The sequence below is a fragment of the Hydra vulgaris genome, chromosome 12 (assembly GCF_038396675.1).
Source record: "Hydra vulgaris chromosome 12, alternate assembly HydraT2T_AEP".
Taxonomy (NCBI): Eukaryota; Metazoa; Cnidaria; class Hydrozoa; order Anthoathecata; family Hydridae; genus Hydra; species Hydra vulgaris.
Window position 1 is genome coordinate 34,970,180 of NC_088931.1, and position 25,528 is coordinate 34,995,707.

Here is a 25,528-nt window from a genome sequence, read left to right on the forward strand (position 1 = left end):
CAATCCCAATTAGTTTTTTTTCAATGTTTTCTGCTAACCAATCAGACGAAAGTTTACATTTTATGTTTACCTCTGGACAAGATGGCCGACATTGATGCTAGGCTTTACTGAAATAGGTCCCCGCCTTAAATTATTATTGTCAGTTGTGAATGACATATCTGCACCTTATTTTCCAGATTTAAAAAACATTTTCTTGAATGTTTTTATTAAAAAAATACAAATCTCTTTGCCAGTCTATTATTTATATAATTACTTTTACACATTTTTTGTTTTGATTATTTTTATATATATGATAATGGATCCAATATGAAAGGTAAAAAAATTGGTGTACAGAAGCATTAACTAATATAAATTCACGAGCCTTTTATATTCCTTGTGTCTGTCACTCCTTGAATTTGGTTGTTGCGGATGCAGTCCAAGGATGTTTAGAAATTAGGATATTTTTTTCAAAAATTTAAGCTACGCAACTTTTTCTCTGCGAGTTCAAAGCGTTGACAAATTTTTGAATCAAAATGTTGCAAATTAACAGTAAAGCTAATAAGTACTACCAGATGGGAAAGTCGTGTGAATGCTGTTCGTGCTCTAAAATATACACATATTTGTAGAAATTAATTATCTAACTTTTGATTTTTACTTTTGAAATCAATAAATCAACTAACTTGATTTTTCTACTAAATGAAACATTGTATAGTTATGTGTGTGTGTCTAACGTTTGATGTGAAAGTTATCGGACAAATCTGATTTAATTATTTGAGCATAATAACTTGTTTTGTGGTTTTATGCATAGACATAAACGTTCTATAAAATACAAACTTTATTATTTAAAACACAATTATTTAATATGAGGTTAAATGCAGCTGAACAAGAATCTTTTCGAAAGCAACTCAAAATGCTTTTCGTAAATAAACCTAATATAAAAAAAAAGAAATTGTAAATCGTTTTGAAAAGGAAGGATTTGCTCGAAATACAATATATGATAACCCAAAAAGACTTGAAACTGTTCAACCTTTCTTGATAGAAAACTCCCTGGTTATCCAACATCCTGGACTAGAGAAAAGAAAGCTGAAATGACGAGACTTGTTAACAATCGAAAAAGGATTTTTGGTAGAATTTTGGACTTAAATTGTCTTAAATTGTCTAAGCTTTAGAAAAAACCTTGACATTGGAAAAATTAAAGTTCCTTTAAAAATTTGTCAGTATTTTCATGGTGAGTTGCCTGATTTGTTAGATCAACTGTGGTATTGTCAACTTGAGATATAGAAAATAAATTTCGACTGCAGAGCAGTCGAAACGCATTATCTCCTATAAAACAACATGTAAAACATCACATTACAAAAAATAGCTTACTTATTCTTTAAGATCATTTAAAAAGAGTAAAAGAAAATAGAGTATTCATTGTATTGTTGTTTTATATGATATGCATTACTAGTCAGGTACAATAATGATCAATCTTACTAATTTGTTCAAGCATAACCTTATAAATAAGTTTATATAATAAACTGTACGTATAACTACCGGGGGCTATATGCATAACTTTATGCATTTTAAATCATATTACTTTACCTATATACTACACTTACATATTACTTTAGATCACATTACTTTGAAAATCTGCAACCCAGAGTCTTTATTCCCAATAACACTGATGTACTCCAAGTTAAAAATTGAAATGTTTTTGTAAATCTCCTGGTTTTGGTCATCAATGTCGTTCGTAAGTCTCTTAAGTCTTAAGTACCTTATGAAATCATAATTTAAGAGTTTTAGAGCCTATAAAAAGTTAACAAATACCCTTCCTCGCTTTTTTCTCATTTTCATTAAAGAGAAAAGGGAATTCTGAGACTTTCAAAACTGGATTTCTTTTTGGAACACGGTTTCCATATGGGTATGCCCGCCAGGTATCCCGTATGGGTCCCAGTCAAATCCCGTACTTTAAAACCGTAAAGGGGCTATTTGGGTTTGCACCTGGCACCCATATGGAAAGCCTATCGGGACACCCGCTGGATCTTGGGCCGCGGGTTTCTTCTGGGTCCCAAACGGTATGCCCGCCAGGTATCCCGTAAGAGTCCCACGTGGTTTACCCATTGCAAATCTTGCAAAACTACGTTTAAATGTTTAAAATTTACAGAAAAAGCAAATTTATATATAATTGATTGGTTTATTTCAAACAAATTAATTAAAATTACACTGTCGAAATTAAGCAAACGTTTAATCGATTCTTTAATCGTGTATCAAATGCTTTCACGGTTATCTTGCGAATTGGAAGCTTTTCGATTGTTGTTAAAACGACTTCTTTGAAAACCTCTTTACACAATATTTCGTTTCAATATGTAAAAAAATTAAAATTAACTATTGGTTTTAAATTTTATAGGTAATACATACATTATTTTTAATATATTATAAAACTCTTACAATTTCACCCATCACTCTTCAGATAAAAAATGTAATTTTCACCATCGAAGGTAGAAAAATTAAACCTTAAATTTTATAATCGACATTAATTTCAACATATACTGCTGATTCAGGTGAGCACAATCTTATACTGCTGATTCAGGTGAGCAGCGTGACGTCATACTGAAATAGACTGCTGCCAGGGGGCTTCAGTACATATATCGACTGACAAATAGCCTGACTCGCAGCGAAGTGTTGCTACATTGACTGAGGGTTTGGCATAGGGCAGCAATCTTTTCATTCATTATTCATTATTTTTTCTTCTTTCTCTAAAAAAGCCGTATTGATTAAGATAAGCAAAAAAAGTGAGCAAATGCTTATATAAATACGTTTTAGTAGATATTTATACATGCATATATAATATATATTATATATATATATGTACATATATATATATATATATATATATATAAATATATATATATATATATATATATATATTTACATATATATATAAATATATATATATATGTGTACATATATATATATGTACACATAGATATATATATATATATATATATATATATATATATATATATATATATACATATATATATATATATATATGTACATATATATATATATGTATACATATATATATATATATATATATATATATATATATATATATATATATATATATATATATATATATATATATATATATATATATATATATATATATATATATATATACATATATAGTCTTGCATGGTAGTCGAAAAAGTTTCTTCTATAAACTGTAGTTTTAAGGAGAGCGCTAATAAACTAGACCAAAAAAGTTTACAAATTATATAATTTTTTTTCCCTTAAATGATAGACTGCCTGCCCTAACTAAACCCTCAGTTGATGTAGTAGCACTCCGTTACGAGTCAGGCTATAAGATAGTCGATGTAGCAACACTCCGTAGTTTTGTCATGATGTTGGAACAGGAGCATTGTACATTTGTAGTAGATTTATAGTGATTTGACGACAGCATCTTTTGATTCTGGTAATCAATTATTTGCAGTTCTTAGCTCTCCAGTTGTTTTTGTATACTAACGAACTCAAGTATCCAAAAAAATCTTTAATTCTGACACTGAGTCAAGTTTGTCGGATTGCGGTTTTTGGTACATATTGGATGTTTTGGCTTTCCAAGAAGACTTGTGTTTTTTTGGCATAATGCGATGATGCTGCATCCGGCCGAATTAAGTAATTGCTATCTGAATAATATTTTTGAAGAAATGGAATCGATATTTTCTTCAAACATTGATTTTGGCATACTTCTTGATTAATAGCCAAACCACTTGGCTTAAACAATAGCTTGAAAATTCCCCTCTCAGATATGTCATTGTACAGCATCACTTTCTGCTCAAACTTGTGTTTATATTTGTATTTTACTTTTGTAGGTGTTGTAGAACTTTTATCTGCATAATTTCAATCATTTCCTGGAACTTGTGTTTTGGAGAGGGGGAAATAACTTTTTGTCATCCAAAATGAAACATTTTCCAGAGCAATTTTAGGTCATCTAGCTGCATTGAGATTTTACGGTTGAAATTTGTTGCTCAGTGTATTCCGGTGCTGTTGTTTTTTTTCGGCAGACTATTCCTTGTTTTTTCAATGATTTGCAGATATAATGCTGCGTACATTTGAATTTTTTTGCAGCATCTTGTTGACTTATTGAATCATTGTTGTTGAAAGCACCATGAAGGAAACAAAGTCCCTTCTTGTTCATTATTTTAGCTGGTCTTCCACAACCACTTTTACTGTTTAAGCTGGTCTTCCACAACCACTTTCAAAATTTAACTGTATCATTTTCTATATGTATTAAAGAATGGGCATTGTAAACTAGTTATTCTTTATCATAAAGTTCACCAAATGACTGCACAAAATAAGTTAGTAACTGACAAGCAAAATCAAAATATTTTTAACAAAATAAAACATTATAAAATTAGAACTGCAACTGAAAGATCTAAAAAGTTTTAATTTTTGGCTAAATTATCCCCTTTAAACATCTGGCCCAGTATATACTAGAAAAAGTGTAAGTTCAGTTGCTTTCGATTTTTTAATATCTAATTAAGACCTTGGTTTTCTACAAAAAATTTTTGAAATGTAACGACATATCTGGAACAATCCGCCAGATAAAGTATTGATTTTAATCTGAGACAACCTACAACATTTAGACCATTTAACCATAAGTTGATGAGTCTTCGCATACCCCTAAGCATACTAGATGCATAAAGTTTAAAGTAAACTTTGTCACCATGTCAAAATTTAATTCAATTTAACACACCACTTAGATGTTTCGAATGCTTTTGGTGACAAAAATCTGAACCAATGCTTTAAATTGAAATATGTGAAAGTATTATCTTGCTACATCACTCTCCTTTCTGAACACAGCGCTTACATCAGTTATAACCATTTGTGTCCACTTATTTAAGTTAAAACGGTGTTTAACTTAAATAAGCATATGGTCATGATTTATATGATAACTAGTATCTTTTTTTTAGTTTTCGTTATTTTATGTTAAAGTTATCAAGTTAAATTAAAGTTGTATAATTAAAACTTGAATGCAAAAGTTCATATCAAAACAAATTTTATCAGTATTGTAAACTTAAATTAAGTATTATAAGTACTAACAAGTATAAGCATTGTAAGTATAAGTTTTATATTATAGATATTATTGTTAATATTACAAGCGTACAATTTTAAATCAGTCAAAAATATCAGTAATTAAAAAATGCAGTTGATGTATGGCAATAAAGCCATTTTTTGCATATATATATTAACACTTAATACTTATATCTGACGGTGGATAAATTTGTTGTTAAATGTTGGCTCTAGCCCCAATCAACGACATTGCACAGTGGGCCAGAATTCACTTTTACTGGACAAATTTTTAATTCGGCTTTAATTTTTTTAATTCGTTGCTATGGATACTAAATTTCGGATAGCAAAAATCTAGTTTTGGTATTTGCAGATATTTTTACGAGTGCTATGTTTACCAAATTTTATATAAGTACCAATATGAGGTCGCGCTTTTTAAAAACGTGAATATATTTTTTATTTAGTTGCTATGGATACCTAATTTTGCTTAGCAGCAACTAACTTTTATTAGTTGCATATGTTTTATTTGCGCTATGTACACTATTTAGCACCTGTTTTATTATGAGACCTTTGCTCGTGAAAAGCAAAACTTATTTAAATTTAATATGATTACACGTTGCTAGATAAGCTTGTTTTTCTGTAGAACAAAACTGTATTCTAATTTAATTAATTAGTTTTTCTAATTAACAGATTTTATGAGCGTCTACAGAATTTTTAAAATTTGTATGTTTATATTGTTTTAGATTGTTCCCATGCATTCACAATCATCAAAAATCTTTGACAATGTAATCTATAAGTAGTTCAAGCTTAGCAAACAATAATTCACAAGAATTTGAAGTTGACAAAGTTGCAACTTTTCTTTGTTTTTAATGATGATTCTTGAAATGATAATGTCGGTCTGCCGAGTTGTTTATTCTTACTATCCTTCATTGATGTGGTATTAAAATCATTTTCAAGTCAAGCTGAATTCTTTATAATAAACCTTGCACCGGTTAGTTTACTTTGAATCCATCTCTTAACATAATCAAAGTAAATAAACGAAAGACTGTTGAGTCAAATAAATTAGTGAATTTTGCTTCTTGTGACACTCATGAAGCCTAAATAAAAACAGCATTTCAACATCTAAAATGAATAGCCACAACCAAAGCAACCAAAATAGATTATTAAATCAATTTGGTTTGACAAGCGCTAAATAAATAAGAACAAAATTTAAATTAGGATATATATATATATATATATATATATATATATATATATATATATATATATATATATATATATATATATATGTATGTATGTATTATTGTTCAGTAATACGTTTTGTATGACTAAGACCGTATTATATGTTTTCCACGTTTTTTAAAATTTTGTGCAAATAAAAATTTTTGAGCGCAATTACAGATTTTTTGTTAGGTAAACGAGTTCAAACGTAAAAGAAAACCTAAGTGGCGCCTAGTGGCAGCCAGATTTATGAAATTATTAAAGCAAACATATATAAGCTTTAAAATATCTGAGTATAAAAGCAAGATGTAGCAATAAAAAAAATATATTGTCAATTAAAAGCAAAAGTTAGACATTAAAATATTACAAAATAAGCATATTTAAATTTGCTATAAATATGTTAATTACATACCAATTTTAGTCTAACAACTTTTAAAATTTAGATAATATATAGAGTAATAATAAAATATTTTAAAAAGCGCAATATTTTATGTAAATTTTATTTATTTCCATCGATTTTTTAAACAACATTTTTCTCTTTATAATTTTTTTTTTCTAATTTACATTTGCGTCTACTTCAACCACAGCATTAGTAAATTCATTAAGAGTCATTTTTTGTAAGAATCAGGCAGTCAATGGAAGTGACCTCCTCCAAATTGCTTGAATTTTTTATATATTGATCAGAATATAGAAAAAACCTGTTCGGGAAAAAAAAAATTTTCAAAAATGTTTCGTTCACTCGGAATCTGGGCTTAAATTTTTGAGATTTTTTTAAAAATTTTTAGAAATTTAGTTTTTGCCACCTTTGAACCCATTTTTTTGGCAAGGCCAAATGTTGCACATAGCTTTTGTAGTTAATATCAGACGTAACCCAAAAGCTCTCTCCAAAAAATATAAAAAAGTTGCGTGACACTGTGCGGTTGGCTAATTATCATAGTTCAAAAGTACAAAATCAATCACTTTTGTCAATTTTTAATCGGAGTTAATTCTAGCGGCGAAGTGTTGCACACAATTTTTCTTTTAGGATTTGAAATTATCAAAGGTATTGAGTCTAAAAATGCAAAGAAAGTTATGTGATACCTAAGGCCTATTAATATATTAAGGCTTGAAATTGGAAAAAAATGTTTTAGTATACTTACAAAATGAACCATTACGGCAGAGGCGCTTAGTTTTGTAAAAATGTAAACATATCCAACTGTCAATACAAAAAGGTCCTAACATAATAATAAAAAAAATTCGTGTGATCTTTAGATATTAAGTTAAAAATAAAGGTACAAATTGTTAAAAATGATTAAGTACGAAGAGATATTTTTTTGGACACACAGATGAGGTTTTCGCTCACAATAAAATTTCTATCATCCAATATTAGCATTTAGCATTACACAAAACATTGCACGTAATGTTAAGAAAAAATTTAAGCGTTTCTGACTATGATATAGAAATCATAACAATTGAAATAAATGATAATAAAAAACAATACATGATCAGAAGTGAATTATTTAAATTTACGTCATAACCAAATTACTTGCGGTGATCGAATGGAAGAAGAATCGCTGATATCACGATTGTGGAGAAACAAGTTAGTGGGCGGTTGTTTACTTTACCATAAAAATGTCTTAACTTTATTTTAACGATCTTTAAAATTTGCATAAATAGAGTAGATATTTTATCATTGCTATTGAGAAATAGGTACTGCATAAATAGAACTTGTTTTTAGTTGAGTATGAAACAAGACAAATATTTTTATGAAAACTGTTGTTGCTTTTCAAAAGGAAATTGTGGATCATTCAAAAAACATAAAATTATATACAAAATGTTCTACATTCATCAGCTGGGAGATGTTGATGTTAAGAAACACCTCATCAACTTAAAGGTAATTATGTATTTTAAATTTACGCAGACTGTAATATAATTTTTATAAATGACATACTTTATAACTTCTCTGCAATAAGATTTTGAGACAAAGTTCTTTAAACAAAAAAAAATAGCTCTTTTAATTAATTCCTCACTCTTTTAATAAATAATCACTAAATTAATCACACTCTTGCAATATTGTATTTTAATAATAACAACAATGTATTTCAAACTTGTAAACATTTTTCGTGAAGAGTCAGATTATAAACAATGCTTTACAGTGCCATGGCTTGTGGATTTGGGGCCCCCCCCCAAAAAAAACTAGCCATTACGGCCCTAATTTTTTTTTTCTAAAAAAGTGGATAAACTTTACAGATTACTTCAAAACAGCTGGGTACCTGACTAACGTCGACGTTCATGAGACTAAATACAATCAAATTAACGCTTAAATTCAATTAGATATATTTTATAATTGTTAAATTGATATAGAGTTACTAGTGTAAATAGAGTAAATGCATTGCGCAGATAATAGAAGAATGTCGCAAACCATCAAAAAAAGGGTTTGCGACGTGTTTTCATGCTATCAAACTCATTTATTATGCCTTCATAACTTAATGTTCTTGCAACCTCGTTCTCAATAGACAGCATTGCTAAGGAAGACAAACGTTCATCAACCATTGTTGACCTATTTAAAAATACAAAGAAATAAATCTACACGTATTTATGTATAATGAAGCAAGATTATTTATACTAACCTATGAAATGTTTTAATTAGTTTTAACTTGCTGAAGCTACGTTCTGCACTTGCAACAGTAACTGGTAAAGTAAGAATGATTCGTAACGCAATAACTAGATTGGGATAAGTTTCTTGCAGCTCTTCTTTGTAGATGTAGTTTAGGAAGTCATATGCAGATTTTAGGAGAGCATTTGTTTCCTCCTTTATAACTATGACAAAACATTTTAACTCCGATTCTAAATCCTCAGAATCTATATCAGCAAGCTTTATTTGCAAATTTTTGCAATAAGCAGACAGAGAATTTTCACTACAAGCTTTGATAAAACTCTCAGATCGGTAAAGAAAGTCGTAAAGCTTTGTGACAATGCTGATCTGTTCAAAACGCTCTTTTACTGATGCAATTGACATATCAATTAGTGGCAAAAAGAAATCTGCTTTATACTGATGTTCAGGTTGCCAAGTGTGATCAGCACACTCGTATGAATAAATCGATTTTTTTTTTCGTGAACGCACCATCGAAAAAACCTTTTCAATGCCCAATACTTCTGCGATTTCTGATGCCTTAACACGTGCGTCAGAAAATCCATTTTCGCGATACTCATAAAAAAAACGCTTTTGTTGCATTTTTTTCACTAGCTAATATGTCGAGAGAGGTTGCAGAAGACTGAAGCAGCTTACTTGATTCGTTAATTTGAAATAAAACGTCATACCAAATAATGATTGATAATAAGAAAGGCCATGTTCTAATATATTCTGTCAGCGATCATACTTCTGTGGAAGTTGCCCCATCTCTTTTTTCTAAGGCATGTTCTTCCAATTTTTCAAGTGCCTCTAAGATTTCTTTTAAATAGAAGCGAAGTGGTTTAACACAGTTTATTCTACTTTCCCATCTGGTATCTGATTGTGGCTTGACTGAAATTGACACGCATGATTTTAAAATTTCCCATCGAAGAGGAGACGATGAAAAGAGCGTGTATAACCTTGAAAGAACACCAAAAAAAGATATTGCACTGATGGATGATAGTGCACCATCAACAATAACAAGATTGAGTGAATGGTTAGCACATGGAACATATAAGGCCTTAGGATTCATTTCCAGAAACCTTGCTTGAACACCTTTTACTTTTACTTTCATATTAGCACCATTATCGTAAGATTGACCTCGGCAGTCTAAAATATTTAGATCCCAATTTTTTGCCTGATTTAAAAATGCATTGAAAAGCCCTTTTCCAGTGGTATCATTTACTGTGAGATATCCAAAGAAATTTTCGGAAATGTCGATACCTACTCCAGGAGTGCATGTTACTGATCGCAGAATAATGCTCATTTGTTCTTTGTGCGAAACGTCTGGCGTACAATCTAAAATAATAGAATAGTATTTTGTCTTTTTTACCATAGAAAGGTTTTTGGATTCAATCTCCCTGGCTAAAAGTCTAATCAACTCGTTCTGTGTGTCATTGCTCAAGTAGTGCTCCTTGGTTTCTTTGTCCTGAATTCTTTGCATAAGCTCATTGAGGACGGTATCATACTTAGCCAGTAATTCAAACACCCCAAGAAAGTTTTCATTGCTCTTTGAACCAATGGCTGTGTCTGAACCACGGAATGCAAGATTTCTTGCAGAAAGAAATAAAGTAATGTCTAGTATCCTTTCTAACTCAGCCCTCCAAAATATCCGCTCTTTATGAAGCAACTTTTGTTGTTTCTCGTCTATGATAGCTTGATTTGCAATGCCTGCTTTACGAAAATTGAGGAAGAAGAACTGTCAAACCGTTAAAGAGAAACCATTAAGCAGTGCTTAATGGTTTCTCTTTAACGGTCAGATTTTTATAAAGCTCACGTTTTTCATAAAATTCGGACCTCGGGAGTTAAACATTTTTTTCTTTTTTTTCTACATGAAAAATATTATTGCTTTTTTCACGCTTGCTTAATTTTGGTAATATCGTGTTTAAAAGGCCATGTTTTTTTATTAATAGTAACAGTAACTATATATATATATATTCAAATATTCTTATTATAAAAAACACCAAAAAAAATAATTTCAAATAACAAAAAAGGCCCCTAAAAATGCTGCCCCCCCCCAGTTATGGGGTGTGGGGGAGCTAAGCCACGGCTCTGATGCTTTAAATGACACACTTAATAATTGTTTAAAAAATTGTTTTTAGGTCATGCGATTAAACGATAATAATATTTGGGAAGAAAATGGACTTATTGCAAATAGACTTAAAAGAAATCTTGAAAAGGATGAACAAATATGTGCTTTTCACCGGTACACGTTTGGTATTGCATGGAGTCCTCCAAAAACATGCTTTCATCCTCACCATCTAAATATAAAAGGAAAAAAATCTCCCGCTTTAAGGGCGTCACCAATACATGTCGTCATATCAATGTCAAAGCGATACAATGAAGTATTTTCAGTTGGTGCAATGCTGTGTTTTACCCATTTAAAGCAAGAAACTGCTTTATCTAGAGTCAACGAAAACACCAATTTATGTACAGAAACACAAACACAACAAGAACAAACATATATGACACCTGCTACTCCAGATGAAGAATTTGATCCCGGTGAAATTAATGTTTCACAGGAGATTTTGGACGAATCTCTAAGAAGCCGTGAGAGTGTAACTGAGGTTCTTAATGCAAGTCCAATAAAATTTAGATTAAAAAGGAAGTTCGAATATCTGGAAGATACTACTAAAGATAAGTTAAAACGCAAGTATGTTCGCCTAAAAAACTTATTAAAGAAAAAATTTGCGGAAGCTGTTGCTCCTGGACAAGAGGAAATACTTATAGATTTTCTTAACAGTAAAAATGTTGATGAAATAAATAGCCCTCTCCCAATTGAAATTATTCGTGCTCAGAAAGTATATAAGCAAAGTGATTCCATGGGAAAGTTAGTTATCCTCTTATTATTAGACCATACCAAGTATACCAAAAAGTTTATAATGAACACATTTGAGTGTACCAAACATCGTATAGAAACAGCAAGCAAATGGCATGCATCTCATAAAGGGTTGGCATTTCCAGAGAAGAAAGTATTCGTCCGATCTAGTCTTGATCAAACAAAGTGTGAACATTTCTTAGACTTTATATTTACAAGCGGTATTTTGCATGATGTTGCTTATGGAATAACCAAATTAAAATACGACAGCGGTGAAGAACAAAAGATAGTGCATGCAATACTGACGACAAAATATAGCCACGCTATCATGTTCTATCGAAAAAGTTGTAGTGAAAACAATTATATACCATTATCTGATTCAAGTTTGTGGAAAGTATTGCATGCAATAAAACCTTCAAGTCGAAAAAGCTTAGCTGGATTAGATGATGTTACTGCTTCAGGCATGAATGGTTTTCAAACATTACAAAAATTGGCACAAAGATTTAGTTCTAAATCTCTCGAAGCTGCCCTTGAAAAAGGAAAAAGGTATTTGAAAACAAGTTATCAAACCAATTGTAGTGTCAATGACTCAAACATTTCTTCTCATAGCTCAAAACATGCCTTATCAGATCCATCTGAAAAAAATCTTCAATCCAACACAGAGATATCAGAAGTGGTATGTGCCGATTGCTATGATTTGTGCAAAGCTATCGAGATGATCAAAGAACTAACAATTCAAAATTCTGACGATGCTGATTCTATTTATGATTTGGAAATTGCTGTAAAGGATGTATTCAACTACATAAAACACCTGATGAGAGATTCTCAACAGAAAAAGGCAAAAATCGAAGCTTTTAAGCAATTAAACGATGAAACTGCTTTCTGGCTTAAAGATTTTTGTCAAAAAATTCTTCCGGTTCGATACAGAGAGGGCCAAAGAGAGTATTTTGGCAAGAAAGGAATGAGTTTACATGTGGATATATTCTTCATAAAAATAGCAGGAAAGTTATTCAAACGTGTTTACTTTACTTCAATGTATAGGTGTGATCAGGGAATAGGTGATGTTGTTTCGTTAGCCACTGCAGTTTTAGACCAATTCAGAATTGATCAACCGCATATCAAGAAAATGTTTACCAAATCTGATAATGCCGGCTGCTATCAGGGAAATCTTTCAGCTGAAGCAATCTACAATGTATGCAAAGAGAGAGATATAAAGTTGCTGAGATATGATTATAATGAACCCTGTTGTGGAAAAGATCAATGTGACAGGGAGAGTGCAGTTGTAAAGACAATTTTAAGGAGTTACGTTGACTCTGGTAATAATCTTTTGACTGCTGAAGATATACACAAGGCTATGCATTATAGTTTTGGCGCTAAAGATGCAAAAGTAGCAGTTGCTCAAATTAGCAATGATAAAACTGTAGTTACTGGACCAAAGATTAAGAACATTAGCAACTATCACTCATTTGAGTTTGGTGAGAAAAGTATGAAGATGTGGCGTTATTTCAATATCGGTGAGGGAATTGAACAAGAGTATGGAAATCTTAAAATTCAACCCTCGATTAAGTTGTTGTTGCCATATAGCAAAACAGATAATTCAATTAAGCGTAACAAGTCACTTAAGGAAAAACAGAAAAGAAGTGACAGGCAATTATATTCATTAAGATTTTGCACTGAAATGAATTGTACTTTATCATTTGAAAGCGATGCTGAGTTAGAAGAACACATGCTATCCGGTCTTCATACAGTTCCGAAATCATTAACATCATTGGATAAAGTTCGCAACTCGTTTGTTCATAAGATGAAAATTACTTCACAACTAAATATGCCAATTTCTTCATCCTCTAACAGTGCTTCCGTAAAAGACAAACCACATTGCATGAACATTTTTCTATTGCAAGGTTGGGCATTACCAGTTCGAAGTTCTTTTAGATTTTCAAATCAGCAGAAAGAACTGTTGTATAAATACTTTATTCGTGGAGAAGAATCAGGTAATAAAATGAGCCCTGAGCAGGTTCACATGCAGCTGAGGAGAGAACTTCCGCCTGATCAATATGTAACTAGCCAACAGATAAGATCTTTATTTTCAAGGTAGGCATTGTTGCTATCAAAACTTTTGCAAATTAGATTATGTTTCTGACTGTTAAATAGTTCTTTTACAAATATGAAATTAAAATTTAGGTGAAAGTTATAATTTTGTGTGTTTGTTTACATATGTTTAAAAATATGTACAATTGATATTGTTATAGATTTAGTAACCTGAAAAGAAAAGGTAAGCTGGTAGAACCGACAACAGAAAATAATGAAAATAGTCAGGTTAACGATAACAAAGAAGTTTATGGCGAAAATGATGACTTTAATCTGGCAGGAGACAATGAAGATGATAATAAATATGAGGAAGACATCGCCAATCTTGCAAAAGAAATTTGTCTTGTATGGAAAGTGAATGATTGGGTTGCTGTTGCATATGAAAAACAATGGAATATTGGATATATTGTGGAGGTAATATTATTCAAAGTATATATTAGTTTCAAGTTTTTATTTTGTTTTACAAAACAGTGCTCTAAAATAAAAGGAATATAAATAAAATGTAAAAATAATTTCAGAATGACATTATATAAGACTTTACAAGTTTTATTGAATGTAAGCAAAATTAAACAAATCATAAACTCTTTATTATATTATTTTAAATGTTGCGCTAATACTTTTAGGTATCTATAACTGGGATCAGAGTTAATTGTATGATTAACGGGCAAGAGAAGAATACTTTTCGCTGGCCAGTTACTACCGAGGAGATAAATAACCAAACTGATAAAATTATCTGTTTAGTAAATGCTCCTTTTCTAATCAGTGGTTGTGGCGATTATTCATTATCCGAAGAAGACTATAATACAGTCATATCATTATTCTTAGAGAAACTTACTGCAGCAGAGTAGAAATTATGTGTGATGTGGTGGATAATGTGTGTAAATGACTCTATTAATAAATGAAAAACTAATTTTTAAATGGAAAAACATTTAAATGTTTGATTTATGTTTTATTTAATTAGCAATATAGTTATCTTGATGTTAGATTTTTGTTCAGTTTTTAATTCATGTTATATCATGCGTGTGACAAAATCACACGAATTTTTTTTATTATTATGTTAGGACCTTTTTGTATTGACAGTTGGATATGTTTACATTTTTACAAAACTAAGCGCCTCTGCCGTAATGGTTCATTTTGTAAGTATACTAAAACATTTTTTTCCAATTTCAAGCCTTAATATATTAATAGGCCTTAGGTATCACATAACTTTCTTTGCATTTTTAGACTCAATACCTTTGATAATTTCAAATCCTAAAAGAAAAATTGTGTGCAACACTTCGCCGCTAGAATTAACTCCGATTAAAAATTGACAAAAGTGATTGATTTTGTACTTTTGAACTATGATAATTAGCCAACCGCACAGTGTCACGCAACTTTTTTATATTTTTTGGAGAGAGCTTTTGGGTTACGTCTGATATTAACTACAAAAGCTATGTGCAACTTTTTGCCTTGCCAAAAAAATGGGTTCAAAGGTGGCAAAAACTAAATTTCTAAAAATTTTTAAAAAAATCTCAAAAATTTAAGCCCAGATTCCGAGTGAACGAAACATTTTTGAAAATTTTTTTTTTCCCGAACAGGTTTTCTCTATATTCTGATCAATATAAAAAATTCAAGCAATTTGGAGGAGGTCACTTCCACAGTTTCAGGAATTTGCCTGATTCTTAGAAAAAACGGCTCTTAAATGCTTTTCCAGCGCTACTGCAATTTCTCCCTTCCCCCCCCCCCCCCTCTCCTTTTTTTTTATTGCTGATAATGATAGAGAATTTTATGCTGATTAAGAAACGTATAAAAACCTAGGTCTGAAAATTAACAAATAGTGCTCTAATTTGCTGTTGAAGTTTAAAAAATTACAATAAAAAGCGCTAATAATCGCCATTTTTTTATATACTCGGTTATAATTAAAATCCTTTTCAACGACGAATTTAAAAAAGCCTCGTTTCTATCAACAATGTAAAACAATGTAACGCAAATAACACATCAATGTAACACAACAATGTAAACCAAAACTGTTAAAAAATGCTGAGCGCATCATTTTCTGATTTATTTCTGACCCAAACCCTAACCCTGTCCCAAATCATGTACATTTAATCGCGTCAATCTATTTGTCAGTCGATGTATGTGTATTTAGTTGTGCCAATCTCTATTTGTCAGTCGATGTATGTACATTCAATAGAGCCAATTCCTATTTTCCAGTCGATGCATGTACATTTAATTGCATTTAAAAAGCATAATCTTAAATTAATTTTTAAAAAATCAATTAAAAATATATAAAATATATTCATAAAAACATTTAACTTAATTTAATTATAATTTAATTTTGACGACAATAAAAACCGGGTTGCGTAATTAAAAAAAGATTTTCTAAACGATTAATTTCAAAATGTAAACTTAGATGTAAAACGTTTTTAAAAGATGGCGAATATTAGAGTTTTTTAGTGTAATTTTTTAAACTTCAACAGTAAATTAGAGCAGTTTCTGTTAATTTTCAAACCTATGTTTTTATACGATTCTTAATCAACATAAAATTTTCTATCATAATCAGCAATAAAATTTGAAAAAAAAAAAAAGGGGGGGGGGGAGAAACTGCAGTAGCGCCTGATTTTCCACCGTGCTCTGTGATGAGACCGTCAGGACTTCTGGGAACACTTTATTAACCACAAAAAAAATACAAAAAACAAAAACAAAAAAAAAAACAAAAAAAAACAAAAAAGTTGCTTACTTTTATTCCTTGTTGTTTTGTATCAATATAGAGTTGAAATACTTCTGTTATTCTTAAAAATACATTGTAACACCAAAAGAACAATCTTTGTCAATTAAAAATTGAGGTACAATGTTGTTTATACACCCTAAATACCATCTTATCTCGTAACTGTAGTGTCATCTAAAGCATGGATTCAGATATTGTTTTTTTTCTTTTTTTTCTTTTTTTTTTGTTGAAATCCTCCGGACCATTTTGATTGATACAATTCACGCAACATTATTGAACATACTCGAACCATAAAAAAGTAATTTATTAAATAATTTAATTGTTTATTATATTTAATTGCAATCTGAAAAAAATTTTGAATTAGGTTAACGAGTTTTTATATTTATTTTTAATAAGTTCTTGAGGTTTCAAAGTTTATGACGAGTCCTAATCACAGCAATCTGTTTTCTGATATTTAACAGTAGTTAGGGGAAGTGGAGTTTTGACTTTTTGCAGTTTTTATTTTGTTCTGCTTCCCAAAAATAACAACTTTTTACAGTTTTATTTTTTTTAAATGCTTTCTGTTTATATTTTTTGACTAATAGTGTACGTAGTAGCTGAAAAAAAAAGTTATAGAGCATAGAAGTTGTGTATTCCGTCGGGATATTCTTGTATATTCTTGTATATATCTTGGATATTCTCTATAGGGATATTTTATTTTTATGCTTTATGTTTTATGCTACCTCAGAACATGTTTAAGTTTACCCACTTATGTTAACTAAGTGCTTAGTTAAGGTAAAGCTACAGTTAAGCGGCTTAAAATAGTTTTATTTTTTCGCAGGTTGCGCGAAAGTGAAGTGTGAAGACTTGTTCAAAGTAGTGATTTTTTAATATAAACATAAGGAATATTTATTGGCTTCAGTACATACATCGACTATCTTAGAGCCTTCTGCTACAAGAGAGTGCTGCTACATCGACTATCTTATAGCCTGTTGCTAAAAGGAAGTGTTGCTACTTCGATTATCTTATAGCCTGCTGCTACAAGGAAGTGCTGCTACATCGACTAAGGGTTTGGCATGGAGTAGCAGTCTTTTTTCTTTTATTATTTCACTTAATATTTCTAATGTTTAAAAAGCCTCCTCTGACGAGAGCGAAACAAGCGTAAAGATAAAATTATTTTAGGCCGCTTAACTGTGGAATTACCCTTAGTTAACATCAGCCATTTTGCTTGCATAAAATATAGAAAATCAATGGAAAAGAGTGGATCTGTAAAAACGATTTAAAAAGCTTTAAATTCCCTAAATATAACTTATCCATCACAACATTCGCCTGTTTGCTCAAATTTAAATGTTTTTTAACTAAATCAATATTTTGATTAACCTCAAAGCAGTATTACCATCACTAACACAAACAAAACTTTATGCAAACAGTGTCTCGATAGAATAGTTATTACATGTTTAATAGTTACTGGAACATATGTTAAACTTTATAAAATTTGTATAAAAAATATATAAAAAAATTCTTTTATAATAGCAATAAATAAATGAAATTCTAAAATTTCTCTTTGATTACAATGTAAATATAATGTATACAAAAAATATAATACTTAAAAGTTAAATTTTTAAATTTATTTCACGCACAATAAGAATTATAAATGGCAACCATCAAAAAAAGTTTTGTAATGATTTTTTCAATTATCAATTTAAACCTTTTAGGAACCTTATGGGAAACCCGTCAAATCCCCAGATCTTTCGGCCATGATAAAAACCAGATAAAACCCAATCAAGCAAATTTCCTTGATTTATTTACCATATGGGACCCGTCCGGAAACTAAAACACTTACCCGTCAAAATCCCGTTCCCGTAAGCCCAGACAAAAACCATACGTACCCGTCTGTCAATGTTGGCTGGGTATAGTTCCCACATGTAACCCGTGTGGGATTACCCATATGGGTATGAAGTAACAAATTTCCATTCGGATACCACATGGGAAAATCTGTCCCACGTAAATCCCATGAATCCCACACAAAACCTACATGGAACCAATGTGAAACACGGTTTTATTTTTCACTGGGAAGTGTTGAACTCATAAGAGATATCGCTCATTTCATTTAATTTAATTTATTATCCTAGAAGACACTTAGAATTAACAACTATTTCCTTTATGTCTTTTTTTTTTTTACCTTTTTCTTATAAGTAACTTTTCTATGATTAACCCAAGTCTGTGATGTATTAATGTTTCAAACTGCTTCCATATAGCTAACATTTTCACACAAAATTGAAAATAGATGGTTTCACGGGATAAACTAAAAGTTTGATCTAAAATTTCTGTAATATCCATAAGGTAACGGTATTAGTAATTGACCATGTGCCAGTAATTGACCATTTAGAAGGAAAATTGTTAAAATAAGCCCTACTATGGAAGAACGATTTGAAAAATAGTGGAAAAATACTCTTCTACCATTTGGTTGTACATATGTAAACGTGGCAAACAATTGACAGCTTTAAACAAAGATGTCTTACAGTCAATGTTAATGTGGAATGCTCTTGTCTATTTTTTTTGAGTTTTCTTCCGCAATTTGCTAAGGAGAAGCCGCAAATAAAGTTAATTTTAAAAGGTAAGTACCATTTATTTGCAGATTACATGATTTTATTTTGAAATAGGTATGTTTGATACTAATTAAAAGTTATTTATTATCTGTTTACTGCTACCAGTAGTCAGTTATGGAGGTGGTCATATATTGGATCAGAAAATTTAGATAACTATTAATTGACCAGGGGTTGTAAATTACTTAGTTATTCCTTAACTTTACCTTAACTTATTATAACATGCATGTTTCATGTTTTTTTAGCAAACTACACTTGATTTTATATTCGTAACATAATAATTTAGGTTAATCTAATAGATGACCAGGTGGTCAAATAGAACAATGAAGTGTCAACTTCTGAATCTTTTTTTTTTTTTGTATTGTTTTAGATTTATTATGCCTGCCATAAAAGGTCAATTTTGAAAATACTCAGAGAAAACGATGAAGAAAGCCATCCAAGATGTACGAAATAATAATACACCAGTCCGGGCAGCAGCTAAAAAACATGATGTACCAAGAATTACTGTAAAATATAAATTGGAAGGCAAGTCACCCATTGAAAGAAAAATAAGACCTCAATCAGTCCTAAGCTATGAAGAGGAAATAGTTATTGCTAACTTGATCCTAAAAATGGCCGAAGTAAGATTCCCTGTAAAACAAATTCAAGATAGTGTACAATGGTTGGTGACTGACCTTAGTAGAGACAATTCTTTTACTAATAATTGTCCTGAGATGATATGGATCCACGGATTTTTAAGAAGAAATAAAAGTATATCTAAACGTATAAGCAGTTTCCCTTGTATCAGTGACACAGGACAATATTTTATGGTCGTTCACGGAAGTTAAGGAATACTTAAAAAAAAAAAAGATATTTTACAAGTCCACCGTTTTTTAATTGCAATGAGACCACCTTTTTTCTTAAACCGAAAGAAACTAAAGTCCTTGCAAGAAAGGGAGATAAGACAATATATCAACAAGTTAATTCAGACGACAGGGAGTGTCTCACAGTATTGATTACTGGTAATGCCAACAGCAGTTTTGTAAAAAAAACCCGAAAGAATACCCGCTATAGTGTCTATAGTACAAACTTGTGTTCTCAATGCGGATGATACCTTATACCGGAAATGAGTTTATTCGTCATTTTATATGTAATAAAATTTTGGACTTGTTGACATAAATAAAATATATATCTATAAAAATTAAAATTCTGTCTTTGTTGTGTTCCCGATGTGGGTTATACCTTATACCAGCAATTAATGCTTAGTCAATATTTCATTTTTTATAAAATGTTGTATTTGCGTTGCATCGTTTAAAAAGTATAAAATAAGTCTTTGCAATGTTATATTAACTGAATAAAAATAAAAAAATTATCACGGCTTTCATTTTTTTCTCGTTTAACATATGGTTAGTTAAAGCAAAGAACGGTCAAATGCTGAGTTTTTTTTTTTTTTTTTAATGGTCTAACGCAAAATTATGCTTTTTAAAAAAAGCTACTAAAACTTGAAAAAATTGTACTTTGTAAAAAATTGCTTAAAAGTATGTTAGAAGATAGTACGGTAAATTATTAGAGCTATTAGGACTATATAATTGGCAAGCAATCTTAAATATATGGCAGTCATACGGAATTTTTTCTCTTAAATGGTCAATTACTAGTACCGTTACCTTAATTAGATTTTTTACGAGTAAAGTTTAATTTCGTATTAAAGTTCAATTTCATATTAAAATTTAGAAAAAATATCTGTTTAAGTTTTTCTTAAACTTTTTTTTGCTTATTGCATGTATTTAGTTTTACTGAATAATGTTAGAAAGTTTCATAGAAAAATAATTTACCAATCCGATTAAATTAGCTTTTCAAATTTGAAGACTTTTGATTTCCGTCATTTTGAATTAGTAACCAAGGCAACAGCTAATAACATTTTTTAAGAAAAATAAAATTTTAAAATTGTTATTATAATATTTTTTCCAGTAAATGTATGCGGCCAGTAAAATCCAGTAAAATGATGCGGCCGTGGCGCAGTGGTTAGAACGCTTGTTTTATAAGCAGGAGATCCAGGTTCGAAACGAGCTCTGGACATATTTTCGCTTCACGGTAAGGAAGGAGGCGTGAACTTCCTGGTTAAATGCACTTCCGCGGTGCTCTGTGACAAGACCGTTAGGACTTCTTGGGGCACCTAAAAAAAAAAAAAAAAAAAAAGTAAATAAAGACAATTCAAAACAAGTTAAGGGGGCTCACCCCCTTTTTTGTAGGGGGTGAACCTCCTCAAATAAAGAAATTTTATTTCATTAAAATGTCTTAATTTCTTACTTCAAATACAAAGCTTTTATTGTTACCATTTGATGCAAATGTTTTTTTTACTTTAATTAAAGACTTTTCAAGTACGTAAAACCAAGTATTCCGTCTATTTTTTATATTTACTTCCTCGTGCTTGGCTAATTAATTTGTAATTTGACAGGGTATATATAAATGGAATTCTATTTTAGTAAACTTTCTGATCATGCCAAAGTTTTGAGGTTAAACGTGTAATGTCTAGAAATTCTTTAAACTTGTCAAAATTTTGACGCATACTTACGTTTAACTGTAATATAAAAAAGAATTTATATCTTTTTTAATTTTAAATTCAGTAGGATGAAAATATGGGTAAATCTGCAGTTAAGCGGCGTAAAAAAGTTTTATTTTTTCGCTTGTTGCGAGACTTGCTCAAAGTGGTGACTTTTAAATACAAACAAGTAATAGTTATTGGCTTCAGTACATACATCGACTATCTTATAGCCTGCTGCTTCAAGGGAGTGCTGCTACATCGACTATCTTATAGCCTGCTGCACAAGGAAGTGCTGCTACATCGACTGAGGGTTTGGTTGGGGCAGGTTGTCTATCAAATAATAAAAAAAAAAACTAGAAGGATATGAAGAAGTCACCACTTGAGCAAGTCACGCAACAAGCGAAAAAATAAAAATATTTTACGCCGCTTAACTGCAGATTTACCAAAATATGTTTCTTCTTAGGGGCAACCATCTCCTAAATAATAAATAAATTTTTATATCTAATATAGCTTAAGATTTTAAGCAGATTTCTAATCTGCAAAAATAAAAAGTTTTTAAATAAATTTCTGCCTAACATTTTTTGTTTTGTACCTAAGTTTAAAAAAGTGTTTATGGCAACAGAGAGAATGTACTTTTTCAGAATTACAGATAAATTTATACACAGATTAAGATTTATATCCTATTTGCTACCTAATATTCTGTTTCTTATTATATGCAGACTTTACATTGCTTCTAAAATACGATTTTTTTCAAGTTATCACATTTATAGAACAACATAAACGAAAATATGAAAATATTTGGGTGTTATTGAAACCGCAATAATATTAATATTGGTATGAAGTTAGACTTATAAACAAGAAGCAAAGATATCATCATTTAAGACTTATGAAAGTTTTAAAGTTAAACATAGGTTTTTACGATTTTAACACTTTTCGAGAGGCGATATGTCAAAAAAAAGAAAAAAAAACCTGGGAACACTATGGATCTGATAGCTTTTAAAATACTTTTTTAAAAGTCATTTTTCACATTTTGTTTTAAAAAATATTACTTTTTTATAAATTCATTTTTTGTTTTGTGTTTCCCAAGACTTTGCATTTCAAGCTGTTAAGAAAGTATATATGCTATCATAATGAAATTTTCAGGAATTGTTTAATTTATCAATATTTGTGATGTGAGTGAAGTATAATTTCTGATAAAACTTTAGATTTTGAGTTATTGAGTTTTTTGTATTTCATTTTAGGTTTTTTTTGTTACCCTTTTTTTTTTTTACAGAGGTTTACACATTTAGAACAGTTTTGCAAAGTTACATTATCACTCCTTTACTCATCTTCCTTGTTTGTTTTTTTTACAACGTAAACCTAGCTTATTTTGGTATTTTAAGATATTTTTAATGATTACCATAGCAACGAGCTACATTTTACATATATTTTATTTTTAATACCAGTGTAATATTTACTGTTTGAATCAAGAAAAAGTTAATTAATATGCGTTGTTTTAAAATTCGAGGGTAGTTGCACCTTAAATTTATTTTTTAAAAACAAATCAAAATGAAAGTTAAAAAATTTTCTATTCAAAAGCATTATTAACACGATTGTCATCAAAAGGATAAAAATTTAATTTTTCAAAACTCATCTTTCTCGAAAATATTATTCGTCATTAAAGAAAATAATCAAATAAGAATTTGTTTGGTTAGCACCTTTAAGGTTATAAATAAAAAGGAAATATAATTAAAACAAAAAATATTAGTAAATAAAAACTCCTATTTTTGAAAGGTAAAAAAAAACAAAACAAAAAAACTAAATAAATAAAAAATAAAATTTTGGAATTAACAAAATATTAAAAGAACAAACATGCATATTCATACAAATTTAAATGAATTTATAACTTCCAATCAGTTCGTTAATCAGCACGTTCGTTAAAACTTCAGAAAAATATATACAAAATTCAATATAAAATCATTCTCGATTACTTTTTAGTAAAAAATCTTTAAAAAACGTAATTATTTACATATAAATATTAACACATAAATATATAAGAAATTTGAAAAAAAAAAATTGCGTAGTATATAAAATATCGTAAACCATCCAGTAGTTTATGGAGACAGCGTTGATTTTTGTTTTTTGAAATTAAAGCTATATAACACCCTTCTCAACACGGAATAACTCCATCAGCAAAATATTAAAAAAGCGTTACGAAGAAGATGTGTAAAACTTTAAACATTTTCCGAAACAGCAGATTCCATTCGAAGACCAATATATCCGACTTCATTGACTGGAGCCAATTGTTCTTTGTTACAACTGTTGCCATTTTTATCGTTGTTATCTTCAATTGGCGGAAAATTGAATACGCAGTCAATTTTGGTTTTTAATGACCTATAAAAAGATGCAACAAGAACTAAATGCAAATTTATCAGTTAAAGTTCGATAGTTTATGATATATATATTTTGACTTATTTTATACTTTTTTTAATACAACTGGTTTCTAGTAAATCTTTTAAACTCTTTAAATTAGATAACTCTAGACTAAGGTTCCAGTTATATCATGAGGTCACATTAAAATTATTTCTAGATTTCTTATACCATAACTTACGAGACAACGTCAAGTTGCTCAATATATTCACTAGACAAGCTGACATGCTAAATATATTTGTTTTCATTAGTTACTTAAGTTTATTTTAAAGGTATTATTTACAAGTATCCTTACTCTTTCTTTACAAATATAACATCTGTTGATTTTTTCTTCTTTAAAGGAGATAACGGAACCAAATAATCAGTTTCGTCAGAAACGCTTTGAATGCGATCAAATGCAGCAAGATTATTAGAAAGCTTGAAAAATTATTTCCGAAAAAAGTTAAAAATATTCATAAATTATTAAACAAAGAAAAAAATGTATTGACTAAATGCACGATAACACAATGTTCTTACCCCATTTTTGAATTCAATGATTCTCTGCAATTGTGAAACAATCTCATGGAACCAAGGTCTTTCTTCTGATCGTTCTTGCCAGCATTGAACCATGATTTCATAAAGTTCGTCTGGACATGTGACAGGTTGAGACATGCGCTTTCCCGCAGTAAGATATTCAAACAAATCTTCAGTAGGTAGTCCAGGGTAAGGAGAACCACCCATCGTACATATTTCCCATAAAACAATACCAAACGACCATCTGCAAGCGTAAAAAAATGAAAGCATAAAAAACTTAACATTTATGAAGCTTCACTTACATATTACTTTTGATTATAACAAAATATAAAGTCATTGAACAAATTTTATGCAAATGACTCAAGAATCATTTCGCAAGAAATAATTTACATACACATCACTTTTAATTGAATAAATTTTATCGAATAGTGATTCTGGAGCCATCCATTTTACAGGTAAAATACCACTGCTTTCCTTAATATAAACACCACTTAAATAAATATCTCTGGCTAATCCAAAATCTGCTAACTTCATAACATAATCTGGACCAACCAACACGTTGCGAGCAGCTAAGTCTCTGTGAACAAGCTATTAAAAAAGGGAGAATCATCAAAGGTAAAGATGTCACAGTTTTTTTTATTTTTAAATTAGTGAATTAAAAGTTGAATGGAAAATAATAATTTATTTAGGTAATTTTTATGGAGCGTAGAAAAAGACTCTTTAGACAAAATTAATGCTACTAAATGCCACCCAAACAAAATCCCATACAAACACATCAACAAAATTCCAAGAATGAAATTCCACATTTTTAATATAACTAATAAAATGTACTTTTCCTCTGATCAAATTGACCAAGCTTTTTATTCACCTGCCATACTGCCAATATTGTTACTGTTGACTTTAATGCTCATCATGCTAAACATGCTAATTATGCTAAATGACTGTAGTACCATCAACCCTGCTGGCATTGTAAGCTTAAAAT

General features: G+C 30.0%; 2 protein-coding genes across 3 annotated transcripts in view; one reads left to right on the forward strand and one right to left on the reverse strand.

The window, feature by feature from the left end:
* The first annotated feature begins 7,233 nt into the window (after positions 1-7,233).
* Positions 7,234-14,794, forward strand: LOC136087728 (uncharacterized). Of its 2 annotated transcripts, XM_065811149.1 has the most exons (5): positions 7,811-7,944; positions 8,028-8,128; positions 11,008-13,814; positions 13,973-14,225; positions 14,435-14,794. In XM_065811149.1, exons 2-5 carry the CDS (start codon positions 8,069-8,071, stop codon positions 14,657-14,659), a joined length of 3,345 nt encoding a protein of 1,114 aa, XP_065667221.1. In that variant the 5' UTR covers positions 7,811-7,944; positions 8,028-8,068; the 3' UTR covers positions 14,660-14,794. The 2 variants fall into 2 exon arrangements, with proteins under 2 accessions (XP_065667220.1, XP_065667221.1); XM_065811148.1 differs by having other exon boundaries at positions 7,234-8,128.
* Positions 14,795-23,173: 8,379 nt separating this feature from the next.
* The window catches only part of LOC100202816 (platelet-derived growth factor receptor alpha), a 42,227-nt gene continuing 39,872 nt past the window's right edge, over positions 23,174-25,528 (reverse strand). The window contains exons 11-14 of the mRNA XM_065813049.1: positions 24,941-25,134; positions 24,550-24,790; positions 24,329-24,450; positions 23,174-23,997 (exon numbers count right to left, since the gene is read on the reverse strand). Of these exons, the coding sequence (XP_065669121.1) occupies positions 23,838-23,997; positions 24,329-24,450; positions 24,550-24,790; positions 24,941-25,134 (717 nt within the window). The 3' untranslated portion in view covers positions 23,174-23,837. The remainder of the gene's footprint in view (positions 23,998-24,328; positions 24,451-24,549; positions 24,791-24,940; positions 25,135-25,528) is intronic.

Coding starts and splice junctions, on each gene's coding strand:
- LOC136087728 (XM_065811148.1), top strand. CDS start 7,979: ATGAAACAAGACAAATATTTTTATGAAAACTGTTGTTGCTTTTCAAAA. Junction 13,815..13,972: donor ATAAGATCTTTATTTTCAAG/GTAGGCATTGTT, acceptor ATATTGTTATAG/ATTTAGTAACCTGAAAAGAA. Junction 14,226..14,434: donor ATATTGGATATATTGTGGAG/GTAATATTATTC, acceptor TAATACTTTTAG/GTATCTATAACTGGGATCAG.